The sequence below is a fragment of the Elephas maximus genome, chromosome 1, assembly GCF_024166365.1.
Source record: "Elephas maximus indicus isolate mEleMax1 chromosome 1, mEleMax1 primary haplotype, whole genome shotgun sequence".
Classification (NCBI taxonomy): Eukaryota; Metazoa; Chordata; class Mammalia; order Proboscidea; family Elephantidae; genus Elephas; species Elephas maximus.
This window is the reverse complement of record NC_064819.1, coordinates 150721366-150741514: the sequence shown is the minus strand read 5'-3', so window position 1 is coordinate 150741514 and position 20149 is coordinate 150721366. Positions and strand designations below refer to the sequence as shown.

Sequence of the window (20149 nt, the reverse complement as noted above, 5' to 3'; positions counted from 1 at the left end):
CCACTGCGCCTAACAGTCACAACTCATGTATTATCAGCCAGTCTCATCTGGCCTAGTATAGATGCTGTCAGCACACGTTCTGCCCCAAGAAATCATTCTTCAACTACTACAATGGATTTTTTTAAATGGAGATTATTTTTAAATCCTTTTAGAGCAACTCCTCTGTTGGGATGCCTCTGGGTTTAAACTCCCAAACAAACAGTAAATAGTATCCCATTGTGCTTCGCTCGTATCAGAGATAAAAAGATATAAATCATAGTTCACAACAATTATTTGCTACCTTCCTCCAGAGTCTGCAAGCTCCTTGAAGCCAGGGACCATATCATGGTTGCCTGGCCCATAGTAGTTTTCAATAAAAATGCTCAGTGACTGAATACTAGTCTAGTCTAATACAATAACTAGGCCAGGAGGTTCCAACCGTGACCAATGCTTACATACAGTAATGATCCTGAAACAAACAGATGCAAGAATTATTTCCAGTTATCCTCTATTCCTACTTTAAGTTGATTTAAAAAAAATTCAATTGAAGTTAACTTTTAAAAGATACAAGAATATTTAAGATTTATGACAGGCACTTCTGTATGTCCATCCTCTACTTCCTTCCCCTTCACTCCTCCCACTTAACCTTTAAGCAAAAACTCATTTAAATAAGCAAATATAGGGCATGCTTCCAGGGAGCAACCTAATATAAAAGATAAAACAATACTGTTAATAATAAGGAAAACTTGTTTAATGACTTTCATTTCCATTCTTTTTCTAAGAACTCCAAATATTTGTTACTTTCCTATCTCGTGCAAAAAGAAAGAAAATCTGTAAACTAAGGATTGTAAGCAATTTCTACTTTTGTGGGTTTCACTACATTCTCTCAGCTTCACCTTTTGCTGTACTAAATTTTCAGCATATAAACTAATGCATATTTTCATACATGCAACAAGGAAGATTACACAAGCACCTTAATGCTTTATCATCAACACTGATGATGAACAAATATTAAGTCTGAAGCCCACTAACCCTGACATTTATTCATCAGCACCTTCTTAAAGCATGTGAATAGCCTACTTTTACAGGAAAAACTTACATAAAAAGCTAAGTAATAATCTTAAGGCTGGAAGCCAAGACATAATTTCTAGCTCCTAGTATTTCTAACATTGTATTTATATTGCTCCAATAAACTCTGTAAATGTTAACCACTGCTTTGCTCAACCTCATACCAAAATGCTAGGTAATAATGGCTAGGATACAATTTTGAGGAAACAATTGTTTCAAGTTACCCTCCATTTGACAGAATCATTAAATAGGATACTTATTTTTTGAAACAATCTAGAAATGTTCTAGAGGGAATTAAGCATCACATATACTCTGTATCTATTAAATAATGGAGACCATTTTAAAATCATTTAAATAATTGCGGGGTTGTAGTAAAAGAAATATTTACTATTTTGAATTCACAAACTCAGTATTTGGTTCACTACTGTTTGATGGTTTCTGTCAGCGGCAGCACTCAATAAATACAATTTACATGTGGTAAAAAACTAATCAGGTAAAACTAATACAGGAAATTACTTTCATACTGATTTAAAAAAATGCTGTTTCATCCATTAAAAAAATATTTTCCAAGTGATAACTACAAATAACACCTTCAAAAAAGTCCAGCATGAGACTCCTTTTTCCCAGAATCATTAATCCTGCTTATAAATACTGCTGACCAAAAGTATTTACAGTAATTAGTTTTAAACACATCAGTGGACACTATTAGGTGAAAAATACCTTTCACTAAAGCTAGATTTTAATACTTTTTACTGATTAAAAAACTAACAAAAGACTGCCTATCATGGATATCTTACTGAAATACTACTTTATAGAATAAATCTTTATATCTAAAAGACCAACTAAGAACAAGCGGGCACTGGCAGTGTAGTGAACTTAATAAATTTCAACAATTCTTTAAAACTAGGATTTAAAGGAATGACAGAATCTGTAATTTTGTCACAAGTAATTATCAGTTACCTTAAGTGAGGAAGTTTCACATTGCATATAGTCCTATACAAGTCACAAGTTGATCTCAGTTTTTTTAAAAAAAGATAATGACTGATCACAAAATAATTTGTGACAATAAAGTTCAGAAAAGCAATGGAGATTTTTTTTTGTATGTGATCCAGCATCCCTAGTCTCATAAAGGAAATATTTCAGACCTTGGAGGGAAAAAATAAATAAGTGAAAATGAAATCTACCCTGAAATGCTAAAACGGCCTATCATTGTTCAGCCTCAAGTTCAAAATTTCTCCCAAACAAATTTTCTATAATGGTCCATTCACGAGTTCACTCTAAATGTGACTCGTATTAAATGTGATTTTCTTTTTTCCTTTCTTCTCGCATTAAGACAATCTAACCAAAATCTTCACAATCTTCAGCAGCAGCACCTCGAAATTTCAAATACAACTGGAGGGTTTGAAATTTAGTCCAAACGTAGACCCAAACTCTCCAGATTTCTATCATAGGCAGACAGTGTATTAACGTTCCCATTCCTGCTTTAGAAAGCAGTTACTGCAAGGCAGTGTCCTTGGGCGTAAAAAGGAAAGAAAGGTCTGAGACTGACCAGATCCCTGGTCAACATAAACCTTAGTCCTCTCTCCCGCTTCACAAGGAGGCCAGAGAAATCAGAGCGATGAGCGGAACGAGGAAATCGTACTCTTCGAAGGGTAAATCAGGTTAAGAAGCAGACTTTGGCTAAACCACTCCAAAGGGACATTCGACCCTAGAATGCATGCAAAGGGGCAGCTCGTCTCCCCCGAGGAGAGCAACCTATACCCAGGTAACGGTATGCCAAGCATGCAAAGGCAAACCGAGACAACCTCGCCGCCTCGCCACAACGTCTCTCCCAGCTAAAAGAGGTCGGCTGGGACTGCTCCTCCGAACATCAACAAAGGCCCCTTCAGTCCTAAGGCGAAACTCGAACAACAAAGGCCCAGAGACTGCGAGGACGGGCCCGGGGCGGGACGGATGAAAGCAACGGGAAGGCAAAGGAATCAAACCCCTGGGGGAGGAGGTCCGTTGGAGTGGGAAATAGAGGTGCAGAGGCGGGGGCGCGGTACGCCCCAGGGCACAATAAGAGGAGGAGGAGAAAGAAGACCTGGCCTCCATTCCCCACCTTACCCTCTCCCTGCAACGGAGAGAGCTCCAGTCCTCGCCGCTTACATCTCCTCGGCCGCGGGCACCGCACAGTTCCGAGTTCGGGGAAGGAAAGGGGAGGGAGTATTTTCCGCCCTGACCACAACTCCCTTCCCCCAGCCAGGAGCCGGCGACAACAACCGCTACAACGGCAGACACACAAAGGCGCCTTCCTGGCACTCCCCGCTCCGCCCCGGCAACGGCGCAGACGATGCCAAGGCAGCGACCACCACCGCTCCTCCGCCTGGCGCTCGCTCGCCCTCTTCCCTCTCTAACCGGGGGAAGGGGGAGGGGACCCCAGGCGCCCTCACCTGGCACAGCTGCTGACAGTACTCCGTGGCCGCCTCCACGGCCGGTACCCGGCTCTCCCGCAGCTGTCGCTCCAGCTCCTGGAGCCGCTCTCCCAGGCGCTGCAGCTCCGCTACGCAGCCGCCTCCGCCGCGGCTCAACCTCTCCTGCTCGGCCTCTTCGTCCGCCATCTTCACACCCCGCTCCGTCGCGTACGCACCTGGGTCACGTGATAACACAATGCCACGTTCGGAGGGGTCACGTGCTGAGTGCGCTCGCACGCCGCCGAGCACGTACAAAGGGTTCGGTGGGGAGGCCAGGAGAGTGGCGCGCCAGAGCCGGAGGGAGGTGAAGGGAATGGGAAAGGAGGAGGGCGGGGTTGGGGCGGTGCAGAGAATCCCGTTTACTTACCCGGAGCGGGAAGTGGGCAGCCGCGGCCGAAAGGGGTGGGCCGGTGGTGGCCTGCTCTTGGTCACGTGGGCGCCCCGACGGGGACAGTCCTAGGGCAGGGCTGCCCTCTCCAGCGTCCCCAGCCTGGTCTGGCTTTCCTCAGTCCCCGAAGTCTACGGACGTAGGCCCCAGTCCCCCAAGAGGAGGGGAGAGGGACAGTTCCGGGTGGGCTGGGAGAACGATGCATTTGCCGTTGGCCTCTAGGCAGGCCAGAGGCAGGGGAAGAGGGAGAAAGTAAAACCCACCCATGGACCGCAACTATGAGAGCCAAAGCGAGACTATGAACTGTCAAAATTGTCTCTGACTTCTCACCAGGCGGGGGAGGAGGGATCTAGTGCGTGAGGTACCAGATCTCCTCCCGCTAGACTCTCCTCCTCTTCAGCCCCGAGAACGCCTCTCCCTTGGAAACACAATTTGGGGGCAATGGAGGCAACAAAGAAAAATAGCAGTTGGGTCAGAGCAGAATGAGGTTCAAATCCTTATTCTGGAAAACGGAGAGACTGTTTAGGAAACGCATAGATTAAGAGAATTCAAACACACTATAAAATTGAGGGCGTTGTAACCAAATGGTTTTTAAACCACAAAAACATTTCTAGAATAAGTGCGAGCCAACTAATCAGTTTCTCTGTGATTTAAAACTTCTACACAGTGCAGAAGTTACCATCACTGAAAACAGGATATACATGAAAGCTCTTGGGGAAAAAAAGTAGGTCAAGGGCGGGGGGGGGGGAGCAATAAGTACTCCCTGAAAAATCACGACGGAGGAGAGGAAACTGATGCTGAAATAAATGGAGGTTGTCGAGTATTACTACAAATATCAACAGCATTTTTCCTGGTGCTTCCAATGGAGATGACATTCTGAACTGCATTTTATTTACAACCTGGAAGGAATGAATACTTTGTACTTGTACAAAAGAGTAGAATAGGTACTGCAGAAATCCAGGAGCTTAACCCTAAAGCTCAGAATAAAAGTATTATTTTGCTAGTAGTAGAGTATAAGGGAACAAGAAGGTTTATCTTTCTTATAACTGAATGGTCTGCAGAAATTGAGAAACAACTGTATTGATACAGCACCTAGTGTTTTCACTACCATATTTCAAATGATGTATGTTTTTCTAATACAAACATCTAAAATGAAAAGAAATTTCATTGTGTACAGCACCCTCTTTTAGAATTTTCCAGTCTTAGTAGAAAATGTTCTAGATACATTGTGCAGAATGAATGCTTTGTAATATATCAGTGATGGTAATGTTTTTAAAGTGCAATTGAACCCCTTATGAAAAACAGTATCAGCTAAAATATTAGTACAACATACAGGTACTAATGTTACAGATTAACAATGCAGGGTTTTCAAATGTTTACTCACAGAAGAAGCTGGAGAATACATTCAAAGGCTAGGGAAAGAGAATATAATAGTATTACTGAGAGCTGAAAGATCAGGAATTAATGCAGCAAATAAAATTTGATACTTGCAACTCACTTTCTCAAGTGTTTTAGATACCTGCAAATTATTTTATCTTAAGATACCAGTGAAAAATATAAAACATAAATGTGAGATTAGCAAATGTATCAGTAAATTCAGAGCCAGAGAAGGTACCAAAGATTAACAAAGCCAATTTCACTTCAGGTCTGATGGCTTACACTCAGGAGACTTGATTAATGAACTGATTCTGTGCACTATTACTGCTTTGCAAAAATCCATTAGGATGGACGCCCACGCCCTTCACTTTTATTTGGTATCTTTGAGCCCTATCTCCCCATTTCTCCATAACTTCCCTCTTACATACATAAAGTAATTTTTAGAGCTGACTGGAAATGTAAGGACTGGAACCCAAAAACGAAGCTCTTTGGCACCAAGTCCATTCCAACTCAGAGCGACCCTATAGAACAGAGTAGAACTGCCCAACAGGGTTTCTAAGTCTGTAAATCTACACGGAAGTAGGCTGTCACATCTTTCTCTGGGAAAGAGGCTGGATCAGGCCTCCTAAGGACTGGAAAGGGGGGTGGTGGTGAAATTATTTAGTAATCATTTACTGTGCACTTAATATGCAGCAGGTACTGTGCTTGATTTGGAGATAACAGAGGTGAATAAAAACTATCCCTGCCTTGGGAAAGCTTAAAGTCTTGTGGAAGAGTTACATGCAATTGCAATATATTCAATAAATATGACAATGTTGTATTGTGAAAATGAGTATGCTAACTAGAACGTCTGCAGAATCAACAGAAGTGCAGGTTTTTATTTTTTAATTTCATGACAAAGGATGGAAATACTATTCCATGACAGGTCGACCTTGTCTTGGAGATATCTAATTTTGCATTTGATAATCTCGTTCTTCTATATAGAAAGCGTGTATCAACGAGTACACATGATTAATGCACTTAAATCTATTCTTTGAATACCAAACTGCAGCTCATAGAACCATTACACACACGCACACACACGCGCGCGCACACACACACACACACACACACACTCCTACTTACTGAGACGTTCTTGGGGGAATTCGGAAGCCTGGTGCATCGAGAAACCAAGAATAAGCCCTTGGGCGAAAAGACTCCGCTTCCCTGGGGAACTCAGTACCTGCACTGCGATTACCCGTCCCCTTTTTGGACACTGTGCAGTCGCTATGGCCTGGGTATAATAATATGGACCCTCACTCCCAAGAGACTTGGCTTCAGAGTAAATCTCGGCGAGGAAACTAGGACCACTCCCATCCGCGCGATCTACAAAGCTGGGGAGACATTTGGGGGAGGGGACAGATGCGTCCGCACCCGGGGTGCGCCTTCTGCCCCGGCCGGCACCACGCTGGTGCACTCTTTTTCCAGGATCTTGAAAGAGCAGGGCCTCGGGACTGGAAGGGAGCTGTTTTGTACATGCGAAAAAGCAGGCGGCGCAGAGCCAAGGCCGCGCCAGGGATCCAGCGAGCGAGGCTTTTGAAAACTAAAGAGAGCTGAGGCCGGGCAGGTCCTTCGACCCCAGACCCAGAGAAATGCTGCAACCGGGCCCTAGCCCCAGCACGCGGGGAGGAAGCGCCAGGCCGGGGGTGGTGGATAGCGCGCCTCGCCCTTGGGGCGCTGTTTGCTCCTTCCCTGCCTCCCCCCCCACCCCCCGCCCCAGGCGACTTGCGGACCGAGGAGGTCGGCTGGGCTGAGGCCGGGGCGGGCACCAGCTCGCGCGGCTCTCCTCCGCCAACCCTCTCTGCGCGTCCCCACCCTGCCGAGGCCGGGCTCAGCTCTCCCGGCCGCGCCTTGGCGCTCTCTAGCTCGGTAGCCGCACCAGTGTTCGCGTCGGGCCCAGGGCTGCGGCCGCCGCTCGCGCGCCAGCCTTGCCGGCGTCCAGCGGCCGCAGCCCGGGCATTTGCTGCAGCCGCTTTCCCACCCAACGCTGCGGATCAAGCCGACCCAGGGGCTATGGCTGCTGGCCCGGAGCGGAGGCCGCCCGGGGCCTCCAGCTCAAGAGATGCTGGAGTCTCTCCCGGATGCGGTGGGGCGCGGGGCCCCGGAAACCGATCGTGCGGGGTTGCTTGAGCCTGTGCTGCGGAGGCCGCTACGCCGGCACTGCTGCCAGGTCTCGGGCAGGCTCGCCCCGCTCCACTTCGAAGGGCTGAGCGACCCGGCCCCAGACAGTCTCCTGGCTCTCAGAGGTGGAAGCCAAATCCGTCTGGGCAATGGGTCAGTAAAACGTACCCCGAATCTCAAAACCAGTGCGCTGCCCATAGATGCGAAGAGAGCATGGGATGCAGCTGTTGGAATCGGTTAAAAACACACCACATTTTTCCAAGGAAGACATTTTCCTCGAGAAGAGCAGCAAAGGGAGTCAAATAAAATGTTTAAAAGATAAGTCAGGTGCTGTACCACATACTGAAATGATGCCAAGAGGATTGGAAACATTGTATTCACATTCTAAGAGGATTAATTTTAGTCCTTGAGTTCTTCCGAGAAAGAAGATAATATAAATACATTTAAACGAACAGATAATTAAAGGAAGAGGAACATTTTTATTGCCAATTTAGATCATAGAAAATGTTTTTTCTTTAAAGAGGAAAAACCAAATGCAAATAAGAAAGTAATAACATTTTAAGAAAAATGCTTTAATAGAACTTTAATTATCCACAGTTCTAAATCAGCCAAGGTGAAAATAATTGTGAAGTAAAAGCAAAATAAAAACTTTTAAGAATAATGTGGTATACACTGTCTCTATCAAGAATCCATGAGCTGGTTTATAACATCTTTCCAAAGAAGCAAAGACAGAAACATAGAAAATAGCTTTCCTTTCTTTTTCTTCTTCTTCTTCTTTATATATATATATATATATATATATTTAATGTTTTAACCACCCCTACCTTCTCTCTTATTGGAAATCCAATGTTAGTTAAAAATCAGGCAGCATCACTTTTAGTAGAATTTGAATTTTTAAAAATAGGACTGTTAGGGTGTGATAAGCTTGGAAATGAACAGATCCCTCTTCCTGTTTTAGAGCATCAACTTTTTTAAAGTTGTAATATCCTTATCTGAAGGATATATTCTTCAACATAGCAGCAACAATCAAAATAATAATTCAATCAATATCAATTTGAGCATTTCGTACAGTGGGCAAAATTTCTCTTTTAGTATTTAACCTCTATCACACCTTCACAGAAGCGTGCTCTTGCTGTTCCTCTTCCCAGTCCTCATCCTCTTGAGTTCCTTCCAGGAGGGGGTCCTTTGTGAAGACTTTCCTGGTCTGCTTGAATGGAGTGAAATTTGGGTGCAACATCTGTCCCCAGAGTAGATTTGGCTTATCTGTTCTCTTTTCCCTTAACCTCTTCTCCATACAGAAATACCACTTTCCAAAGCTGCTATAGCTTTGATGCACTACTTCCTAAATTTTGATTTGGACTCTGTCATTTTACCTTATACTTATTCTATAGATGTGCCTCACTCCTGAGCTTGTAAACCCTTTGTGGGTAGAGGCTGTGTCTTATATCCAGCCTCCCTTCTCTAATACTCTTCGGTATATTGCAAGGTAATAATAGACAGGTGATCAATAAATGCACATTGAATTAAATTCAAATCAGTTTATATTTGGCAGTCATAGATGCTGATTATACTTATCCTCATTATCATTTAAAGTATCTTAGTCTCTACAGAGAAATCAGATGCTCTCCAAACTTTAGAAGCTTATTTATAGCAGTCTTTAAAATATTTTAGATCGATATTTTATCAATGGACTCTCTGGGTGTTGCAAACAGTTAATACGTTCAGCTGCTAACTGAAAGACTGGATGTTCGAGCCTACCCAGAGGTGCCTTGGAAGAAAAGCCTACTGATTTAATTCAGAAAAATCAGCCATTGAAAATCCTATGGAACACAGTTCATAGGGCCGCCATGAGTCAGAAGCAACTTGGTGGAGAATGATACTGCTTATATTTTATCAATGAAATCATCTTTAATCAAAAGTTATAACAGAATCAAAAGAAGAAAGGGCATATCCTCACTTGTTATACTATAACAAATTGTGTTAGTTTCCTAGGGCTGCCGTAACAAAGTACTACAAACTGGGTGGCTTAAAACAACAGAAATTTATTACCTAACAGTTTCAGTGGTTGTTGTTGTTCTTAGGTACCATCAAGTCAGTTTCTACTCGTAGAGACTCTATGTACGACAGAACGAAACACTGCCTGGTCCTGCTCCAGTCTCACCATCCTTGTTATGCTTGAGCCAATTGTTGCAGCCACTGTGTCAATCCATCTCGTCAAGGGTCTTCCTCTTTTTAGTGATCCTCTACTGTAAAAAGCATGAGGCCCTTCTCCAGGGAATGGTCCCTCCTGATAACATGTCCAAAGTATGTGAGACAAAGTCTTACCATCCTTGTTTCCAAGGAGCATTCTGGCTGTATTTCTTCTGAAACAGATTGGTTCATTCTTCTGGCAGTCAATAGTATATTCAGTATTCTTCACCAACACCATAATTCAAAGGCATCTACTCTTCTTTGGTCTTCCTTAGGCATTGTCCAGCTTTCACATGCATATGAGGCAATTGAAAACACCATGGCTTTGGTTAGGTGCACCTTAGGCCTTAAAGTGACATATTTGCTTTTTAACACTTTAAAGTGGTCTTTTGCAGTAGATTTGCTCAACGCAATTCGTCTTTTGATTTCTTGACTGCTGTTTCCATGAGTGTTAATTGTGGATCCAAGTAAAACAAAATCCTTGACAACTTCAATCTTTTCTCTGTTTATCATGATGTTGCTTATTGGTCTAGTTGTGAGGATTTTTGTTTTCTTCATGTTGAGGTGTAATCCATACCGAAGGCTACGGTCTTTGATCTTCATCAGTTTAAGTGCTTCAAGTTCTCTTCACATTCAGCAAGCAAGATTGTGTCATCTGCATATAAAAAGTTGTTAAATGAGTCTTCCTCCAATCCTGATGCATGTTCTTCTTCATATAGCCCAGCTTCTCTGATTATTTGTTCAGCGTACAGATTGAATAAGTATGGTAAAAAGATACAACCCTGACACACACCTTTCTTGACTTTAAATCATACAGTATCCCTTTGTTCTGTTCGAACAACTGCCTCTTGATCTATTCACAGGTTCTTCATGAGCACAGGTAAGTGTTCTGGAACTCCCATTCTTCGCAATGTTATCCATAATTTGTTATGATCCACACGGTTGAAAGCCTTTGTATAGTCAACAAAACATAGGTAAACACCTTCCTGGTATTCTCTGCTTTCAGCCAGGATCCATCTGACATCAATCCCTTGTTCCACATCCTCTTCTGAATCTGGCTTGAATTTCTGTTAGTTCCCTGTCTATGTACTGCAGCAACTGCTTTTGAATGATCTTCAGCAAAATTTTATTTGTATGATATTAATGATACTGTTCAATAGTTTCTGCATTCTGTTGGATCACCTTTTTTTTGGAATGGGTACAAATATGGATCTTTTCTAGTTGGTTGGCCAGGTAGCTGTCTTCCAAATTTCCTGGCATAGACAATTGAGCACTTTCAGCACTGCATCCATTTGTTGAACCATCTCAATTGGTATTCTATCAGTTCCTGGAGACTTGCTTTTCAACAATGCCTTCAGTGCAGCTTGGGCCTCTTCCTTCATTACCCTAGGTTCTTGATCATATGCTACCCCCTAAAATGGTTGAACACAGGCCAATTCTTTTTGGTACAGTGACTGTGTATTCTTTCCATCTTCTTTTGATGCTTCTTGCGTTGTTTAATATTTTCCCGTAGAATCCTTCCATATTGCAATTCGAGACTTGATTTTTTTCTTCAGTCCTTTCAGTTTGAGAAATCCCAAGCGTGTTCTTCCCTTTTGGTTTTCTATCTATAGGTCTTTGCACATTTCATTATAATACTTTATTTTGTGTTCTCGAGCCACACTTTGAAATTTTCTGTTCAGCTCTTTTATTTCATTATTTCTTCCTTTTGTTTTAGCTACTCTACATTCATAAGCGACTTTCTGGTGGCTAGAAATCATGGTGTCAGCAGCGAATTGCTCTCTCTGGAGGCTCCCAGGGAAGATACTTCCTTGATGTTTTCTAGGTTCTGGTGGTTCCTGGAAATCTTTAAGGTTCTTTGGCTTGTAGATGCACCTCTGCAGTCTCTGTCTTCACGTGGCCATCTTCCCTCTTTGTCTGTCTGGGTCTCTTCTCTTTTCGCAACATCAGTTGTCTTGGGTTAGGGGTCACCCTACTCCAGTATGATTTCATGTTAATTTAACTAATAACATCTTTAAAGACCCTGTTTACAAACAAGGTCACATTCACAGGTACCATGGGTTAGGATTTCAACATATCTTCTTTGGGTACACAATTAAACCCATTACACAGGTGAACCGCAAATACTTGGATTCTAGCTTCTTTGGGCTTCCAGCTACTGAAAGTAGGGTCGCTACGAGTTGAAATCCATTCTAGGACAGCAGTATCAGGTTTTTGGTTTTTAGCTAATGTACTCTGTGCTTTAAACGAAACCCGTTGCCGTCAAGTTGATTCTAACTCATAGCGACCCCATAGGACAGATTAGAACTGCCCCATAGCAGTTCTGTGGAACCATAGGGTTCCCAAGGCTATAAATCTTTATGGAAGCAGACCACCACATCTTCCTCCCTCAGAACTGCTGGGGGGTTCCACCAGAGACCTTTCGCTTAGCAGCCAAGCAGTTTTACCACTGTACCACCAGGGCTCCATTCTGCGCTTTAGGTGCTTTAGGTCTTATTTAATTTGTGTTTTCTCTTACATTTTGTCACAATATTGAATATTTTTTTTATCACTTTCTCAAAGATTCTAAATTTGCAAATCCAAATGTTTTCTTAACATGACTGATTCTTTTCTGGATTTCTTTTCAATGCATTTTCCTCCTACCATCTAGGGCACTACTTAAATATGGGCACTTGCTACCTTCCTAGAGAGTCCCCGGGTGGTGCAAAAGGTTAACATGCTTGGCTGCGAAACAAAAGTTTGGAGGTTCAAGTCCATTGAGAGATGCCTTAGAAGAAGGTCCTGGTGGTCTACGTCTAAAACATCAGCCATTGAAAACCTTATGGGATGTAACTCTACTGTGACACACATGGGGTGGTCGTGAGCCTGAATCAACTCGTAGGCAACTGTTACCTTCCTAGAACTCTAAGGAGAAAATAAATATAAGAAGAGTTATCTTAAATCCAAGTAGGACTTATTCTTTAGGGTGTGCATTGTCTTAGAGCACAGACTTTCATCCTTTAGTACGTGTAAGTATCACCTGGATAATTTGACTTAAATGCAGATTCTTAGGCCACACCTCTAACAGGTCTAATGGGTTGGGGGCAGAATTAACCTTTACTCCAGGATTCTTCAGATCATACTGTTCTAAATCTGTGGTTGCGTAATTCTACCTTCCCTTCCTTTCTTCCAACTCAAGGCCCTTTCACCAATTCTGTAAAAAAATGCCCCAAAACTCTTGTTCTTCCTCCATCCACAAAAGCAAATTATAGTCAACTCTTTTTAATTCCTTCTATTCACTCTAGTTATCCAAAACCTTTGCTTTGTGAATCTTCTGGATCCCAAGCCCCTAGTTCAATACCCGGCACATAGGAGATATGTTCTCAATAAATGTGCATTTTGACCCCTCCCCTCATGCATTCTTTGTCGAACTCCTTGCTAAGGGCAAGAACTTTACTACTCCTTAATGATCCTCTTAGAAGGGGTGTGCAGGAATAGGAAGAAAAGAGTTCAAATTTTCCCCTGTATTTATCTGCAACGATAAAAGGCATTTTGCTTTTTGTGTGTTTAAGCAGAGATGAATTACCCAATAAGCAAGGTAAGCACACACTTTGGGCATTGACAAAACAGGGCCACCAGTTGTCTAAAGCAAAGCTCCATAGATGCCAAGCAGACAGAACACAAGGAAGAGTGAGCGCACAACAATGCTTCAACAAAGACTCAATTCATTATCCTTTTTATGTATGGAAGTAGATATTGCTTGGCAGCTTAATTGTAATGAAACTACTGAAGAATTTATAAGAGCAAAGAATAGAAAGAAATGTTTTTAACATGTTAGGGATGAACGATCTATCTAAAAATGTGGTGACTTGTAGTATTTGTCTTCTGATCATTAAATTTTCTTTTATGACATCTTTTTATTTGTTCACTTATAATTACAGCATTTATTACAAAACGAGCATCAAAACTGAAGTATGAACCATTTAAAGGAAAATTGGTGAAAGTCAATTTTTGATTGTGGGAGAGCAACAGAATTTTACATTCTTTGTTGAAATAACTAAGTTCACTAACTCATTTTCTTTGTTTTAGAATATGTGGAATATTCTTTCTGCAGAAAATGTGGTATGTAGTAAAAATCGTTGTACCCCATATCCACTAAAAATTTTATAATCCAGTTCATCTCATTCCACTAAAATGGCTTATGCCACTTTTGTGTTCAATAGCTAATATCATAGTCACTTTAAAAAGAAGTTACATCATGGGTAGCTAAGATACACACACACACATATATGTGTTCACATATCCTGTTCAAATGCGTAAGCAGAGGAGGGGGTACCACAGATTGTCAGTGTTCAGAGCCATTACCTTCCTTAATTTGGCCCTGTGTGTAAGGGTAAGTGGAGAGGGAAGAAAGACTTCGTTAAAAAGTTGATTCGTGAATTCCAAATACCCATGATTCCTGTAGTACCTATAATTGAGAATTAGGGGCCATTAATTTTAAAATTATGAACATAATTCATGTGAGTGGTAAAAATTTCAAGCCCTAAAGACATAAAATAAAAATAAAAATCTTCTTCCCCCATTTCTGACTTCTAGTCTTACTCCCATCCTTACTCAATAACTATTAAGTTTCTTGTTTGTCCTTAAAGAATTTTCTTCTGCACCTGTAAGCATTTATGCATAAACTATCATCCCATTTTCCTAAATGAATCAGCTCCTAGTGCTCATTTAGATGATTCAATATTTTGCTTTTTTCCCTTAATAATTCACTTAGAAATCTTTCTTTATCAGCCTTATTTTTAATGGATACATGGCTTTCCGCAGTATAAATGAAGATAATGTAATTAGTCCTCCCATCATTGGGCAATTACATCATTTCCATTTTTTTTTAACTATTAAAAAAATGCTGCAATGGCCATCCTTGTACATATATCTTATTATTTGAGCAAGTAAATATCCATGGGATAAATCCCACAAAAAGGACGTTCTGAAACAAAATCAATATGTGACTTTAACTTAGTCAGAGGTTGCCAAATTGCCCTTGCAAAATATTGAAGAAATTTATAGTCTCATCAACAGTGTAAAAGAGAGTCTGTTTTCCAGAAAAACAGTTATCAAACTTTTAAAACAATTTCATAGTTTAAAAATAATACCACATCTTGATGAGCATTTCTTAAATTTTGAGCAAAATTGAACATTTTTAATTTGTTTATTGCTACTATTAAATTTTTGAAAGATATAATCAATTAAAATCATATACTGTTTTAAGCAGTTGTTAATTCTGTATGGAAACCCTGGTGGCATAGTGGTTAAGTGCTACAGCTGCTAAGCAAAAGGTCAGCAGTTCAAATCCACCACGTGCTCCTTGGAAACCCTATGGGGCAGTTCTACTCTGCCCTAGTGTCGCTATAAGTCATAATTGACTCTACAGTGATGGGTCTTTTTTTGTTTGTTAACTCTGTATAACATTGATACAGAAGTCCCATGGATATATTGTCTTTGAAATTAGTTAGTTATTAACTTAAAATGTCTAGTTATGGGAACAAATTATCCTCTTCAGTCAACAGAGGAATATTAAGATGGAGCTAATGTTTCTTTATTCTTTAATAATTCTGCCAATAGAAAGCTTTCTGGTATATTCTTCCCTTTTTCAATTGGAGACAAAAGGTGAATGGCTTGATTCTTAGTAAGAGTTACTTATTTACACAGTAAGTATACAATGAAGCAAGGAGGCAGCCTTCTTTACCTTTGCTTCCAGATGCCCGAGTCTTGCCATCACTTCCATTCTACTGCAGGAGTTCCTTCCTTGGTGCTCTGCCCTACTTCAAGTGCATAAAGAATGGAGCATTTACAATCAGTCAACTGTCTGCAGCATTGGTGCATCACTTAGAGAGCAAGAATCGTTTCTCGCTGAGCACTGACTGGCACAGCACAGCAGGGGAGTAAAGCCGAAAAAATAAACCATGAGATGTTTATGTTTCCTTTTCCCATCAAATGCATAACATCAGGACTTAAAAATGAATCAAATGTGTTTCAAATGAACCTTCAAGATTGAAATCAAAACATTATTTTTTAACTTCTACATGATCAGTATGTATTGCTCCTCACAGAATTATTAGAAACTGCTCTGTAAATATTTATTTGAGGCTATAAGGCTGATGCTAACCATGAAAACTAATTTTATGGTATACTCAATCTTTTGGAATAGTTTGCATCTTTCATATGCTTGGGTTATTCGCATGGGAAACAAAAGATTATTTTTAAAGGGGTAACTGATCACCATTGCTTCCCCGTATAAGTTCTTAGCACTGTCTAAGAACTTGCAGAGTTACTCCAAATGTTTCCCCCCCAAAACGTAGCAAAAGTAAAGCACCTCATTCTGTTAAAGATGGCCGCAGGCTGGTACTTTTGCCTTGTAAAGTGCAGAGCAAGATGTGCAGAAAATATGCAGTGTGGACCCCCATGGTTTGAAGCCCAAGCTTATCACTTCCACTTCTGATCACACACAGCTGTTTTCTGTACATTTAGAGAAAATAACTTCCCTGTAACATATTTGGAAACTCTCATGGCATAGCGGTTAAGAGCTATGGCTGCTAACCAAAAGGTCAGTAGTTCGAATCCACCAGGCACTCCTTAGAAAGTCTAGAGGGCAGTTCTACTCCGTCCTATCCTATAGGGTCGCTATGAGTCGGAATTGACTCAACAGCAATGGGTTTTTTGGTGACATGTTTACTACTGTTCTGTGGAACTATTAAGTTTCAGTTCTTTACACACATCTTCTAAGGTCCTCAGGACCTAAATTTGTGTCTTAGTTGCTCAAAATATTGATTCGTTTTCCCCATTTTTACCTCCAGTAATATGATGTGGTTCTATTACATTGTATCTTTGATCTCAATAGAAACTCCTTCAGGCCAATAAACGTTTTTCTAAGTTTCTGTCCTCAACCTTCTCATTATACCTTCTACTTTCTCAATCTCATTCTTTCTTTCTTTTTCTTAAAATAATTTTTATTGTACACTAAGTGAAAGTTTACAAATCAAGTCAGTCTCTCACACAAAAACCCATATATACCTTGCTAAACACTCCCAATTACTCTTCCCGTAATGAGACAGCCCGCTCTCTCCCTCCACTCTCTCTTTTCATGTCCATTTTGCCAGCATCTACCCCCGTCCACCCTCTCATCTCCCCTCCAGACTGGAGATGCCAACATAGTCTCAAGTGTCCACCTGATCCAAGAAGCTCACTCCTCAGCAGCATGCCTCTCCAACCCATTGTCCAGTCCAATCCATGTCTGAAGAGTTGGCTTCTGGAATGGTTCCTGTCCTGGGCCAACAGAAGGTCTGGGGGGCATGACAGACCTAGTCTCAGTCAGATCATGAAGTCTAGTCTTATGAGAATTTGGGAGGTACATTGCACTGCTCTCCTGCTCCCTCAGGGCTTCTCTGTTGTGTTCCCTGTCAGGGCTGTCATTGGTTGTAGCCGGGCACCATTTAGTTCTTCTGGTCTCAGGATGATGTAATTGCTGGTTCATGTGCCCCCTTCTGTCTCTTGGGCTCATAATCGCCGTGTGTCCTTGGTGTTCTTCATTTTCCTTTGCTCCAGGTGGGTTGAGACCAATTGATGCATCTTAGATGACTGCTTACTAGCGTTTAAGACCCCAGACGCCACTCTTCAAAGTGGGATGCAAAATGTTTTGTTAATAGATTTTATTATGCCAATTGACTTAGATGTCCCCTGAAACCATGGTCCCCAGACTCCTGCCCCTGCTACACTGGCCTTTGAAGCATTCAGTTTATTCAGGAAACTTCTTTGCTATTGGTTTAGTCCAGTTGTGCTGACCTCCCCTCTATTGTGTGTTGTCTTTCTCATCACCTAAAGTAGTTCTTATCTACTAACTAATTAGTGAATACCCCTTTCGCACCCTCCCTCCCTCCCCCTCTCGTAACCGTCAAAGAATATTTTCTCCTCTGTTTAAACTATTTCTTGAGTCCTTATAATAGCGCTCTTATACAATATTTGTCTTTTTGCAACTGGCTAATTTCACTCAGCATAATGCCTTCTAGATTCCACCATGTTATGAAATGTTTCACAGACTCATCGTTGTTCTTTATCGATGCGTAGTATTCCATTGCGTGAATACGCCATAATTTATTTAGCCATTCATCCGTTGATGGGCACCTTGGTTGCTTCCATCTTTTTGCTATTGTAAACAGTGCTGCAATAAACATGGCTGTGCATATATCTGTTCGTGTGAAGGCTCTTATTTCTCTAGGATATATTCCAAGGAGTGGGATTGCTGGATCGTATGGTAGTCCTATTTCTAGCTTTTTAAGAAAGCACCAAATTGATTTCCAAAGTGGTTGTACCATTTTACATTCCCACCAGCAGTGTGTAAGTGTGTTCCAATCTCTCCACAGCCTCTCCAACATTTAATGTTTTGTGTTTTTTGGATCAATCGCAGCCTTGTTGGAGTGAGATGGAATCTCATTGTAGTTTTGATTTGCATTTCTCTAATGGCTAATGATTGTGAGCATTTGCTCATGTATCTGTTAGCTACCTGAATGTCTTCTTTAGTGAAGTGTCTATTCATATCTTTTGCCTATTTTTTTAATTGGGTTGTTTGTCTTTTTGTAGTTGAGCTTTACATTATGATGTAGATTTTAGAGGTCAAGCGCTGATCGGAAATGTCATAGCTAAAAACTTTTTCCCAGTCTGTAGGTAGTATTTTTACTCTTTTGGTGAATTCTTTGGATGAGCATAGGTGTTTGACTTTTAGAAGCTCCTGGTTATCTAGTTTTTCTTCTGCATTCTTAATAGTGTTCTGTATACTGTTTATGCCATGTATTAGGGCTCCTAACGTTGTCCCTATTTTTTCTTCCATGATCTTTTTCTTTTTAGATTTTTTTTTTTTTAGGTCTTTGATCCATTTTGAGTTATTTTTTTTGTGTGTGTGTGCATGGAGTGAGGTATGGGTCTTGTTTTATTTTTTTTTTTTGCAGATGGATATCCAGTTATGCCCACACCATTTATTAAAAAGACTGTCTTTTCCCCATTTAACTGTTTTGGGGCCTTTGTCAAATATCAACTGCTCATATGTGCATGGGTTTATGTCTGGATTCTCAATTCTGTTCCATTGGTCTATGTATCTGTTGTTGTACCAGTACCAGGCTGTTTTGACTATTGTAGGGGTATAATGGGTGCTAACATCAGGTAGAGTAAGGCCTCCGACTTTGTTCTTCTTTTTCAGTAATGCCTTACTTATCTGGGGCCTCTTTCCCTTCCATATGAAGTTGGTGATTTGTTTGTCCATCTCATTAAAGAATGTCGTTGGAATTTGGATTGGAATTGCATTAAATGTATAGATCACTTTTGGTAGAATAGACATTTTTATAATTTTAAGCCTTCCTATGCATGAGCAAGGTGTGTTTTTCCACTTATGCAGGTCTCTTTTGGTTTCTTGCAGAAGTCTGTTATAGTTTTCTTTGTATAAGTCTTTTACATCTCTGGTAACATTTGTTCCTAAGTGTTTTATCTTCTTGGGGGATACTGTAAATGGTATTGATTTGGTGATTTCCTCTTTGACGTTCTTTTTGTTGGTGTAGAGGAATCCAACTGATTTTTCTATGTTTATCTTGTATCCCTATACTCTGCTGAACTATTAGTTTCAGCAGTTTTCTTGAGGATTCCTTAGGGTTTTCTGTGTATAAGAACATGTCATCTGCAAATAGAGATACTTTTACTTCTTCCATGCCAATCTAGATGCCCTTTATTTCTTTATCTAGCCTAATTGCTCTGGCTAGGACTTCCAGCACAATGCTGAATGAGAGTGGTGATAAAGGGCATCCTTGTCTGGTTTCCGATCTCAGTGGGAATGTTTTCAGGCTCTCTCCATTTAGGATAATGTCGGCTGTTGGCTTTGTATAAATGCCCTTTATTATATTGAGACATTTTGCTTCTATTCCTATTTTGCTGAGAGTTTTTATCATGAACGGGTGTTGAACTTTGTCAAATGCCTTTAATGCATCAATTGATAAAATCATGTGATTCTTGTCTTTTGTTTTATTTATGTGATGGATTACATTCATTGTTTTTCTAATGTTGAACCATCCCTGCATGGTATGAATCCCACTCGGTCATGGTGAATTATTTTTTTCATATGTTATTGAATTCTACTGGCTAGAATTTTGTTGAAGATTTTTGCATCTAAGTTCATGAGGGATATAGGTGTGTAATTTTCTTTTTTGTGTGGTGTCTTTACCTGGTTTTGGTATCAGGGATATGGTGGCTTCATAGAATGAGTTTGGGAATATTCTGTCCTTTCCTATGCTCTGAAATGCCTTTAGTAATAGTGGTGTTAACTCTTCTCTGAAAGTTTGGTAGAACTCTGCAGTGAAGCCATCCAGACCAGGGCTTTTTTTTTGTTGGGAGTTTTTTGATTACCTTTTCAATCTCTTCTTTTGTTATGGGTCTATTTAGTTGTTCTACCTCTGTTTGTGTTAGTTTAGGTAGGTAGTGTGTTTCTAGGAAATCATGCATTTCTTCTAGGTTTTCAAAT

The 20149-nt window shown here is 40.9% G+C and overlaps 1 protein-coding gene across 4 annotated transcripts in view; it reads right to left on the bottom strand.

Moving 5' to 3' along the window:
• ZNF292 (zinc finger protein 292) overlaps positions 1 to 6982 on the bottom strand; it is a 114757-nt gene extending 107775 nt beyond the window's left edge. Inside the window, exons 1-4 of one of the 4 annotated variants that reach the window (XM_049896840.1) lie at positions 6391 to 6982; positions 5273 to 5300; positions 3868 to 4390; positions 3480 to 3676 (exon numbers count right to left, since the gene is read on the bottom strand). In XM_049896840.1, coding sequence (XP_049752797.1) covers positions 3480 to 3647 — 168 coding nt within the window. In that variant the 5' untranslated portion in view covers positions 3648 to 3676; positions 3868 to 4390; positions 5273 to 5300; positions 6391 to 6982. The other 3 variants (XM_049896850.1, XM_049896861.1, XM_049896871.1) reach the window with 3 other exon arrangements.
• Positions 6983 to 20149: the final 13167 nt, after the last annotated feature.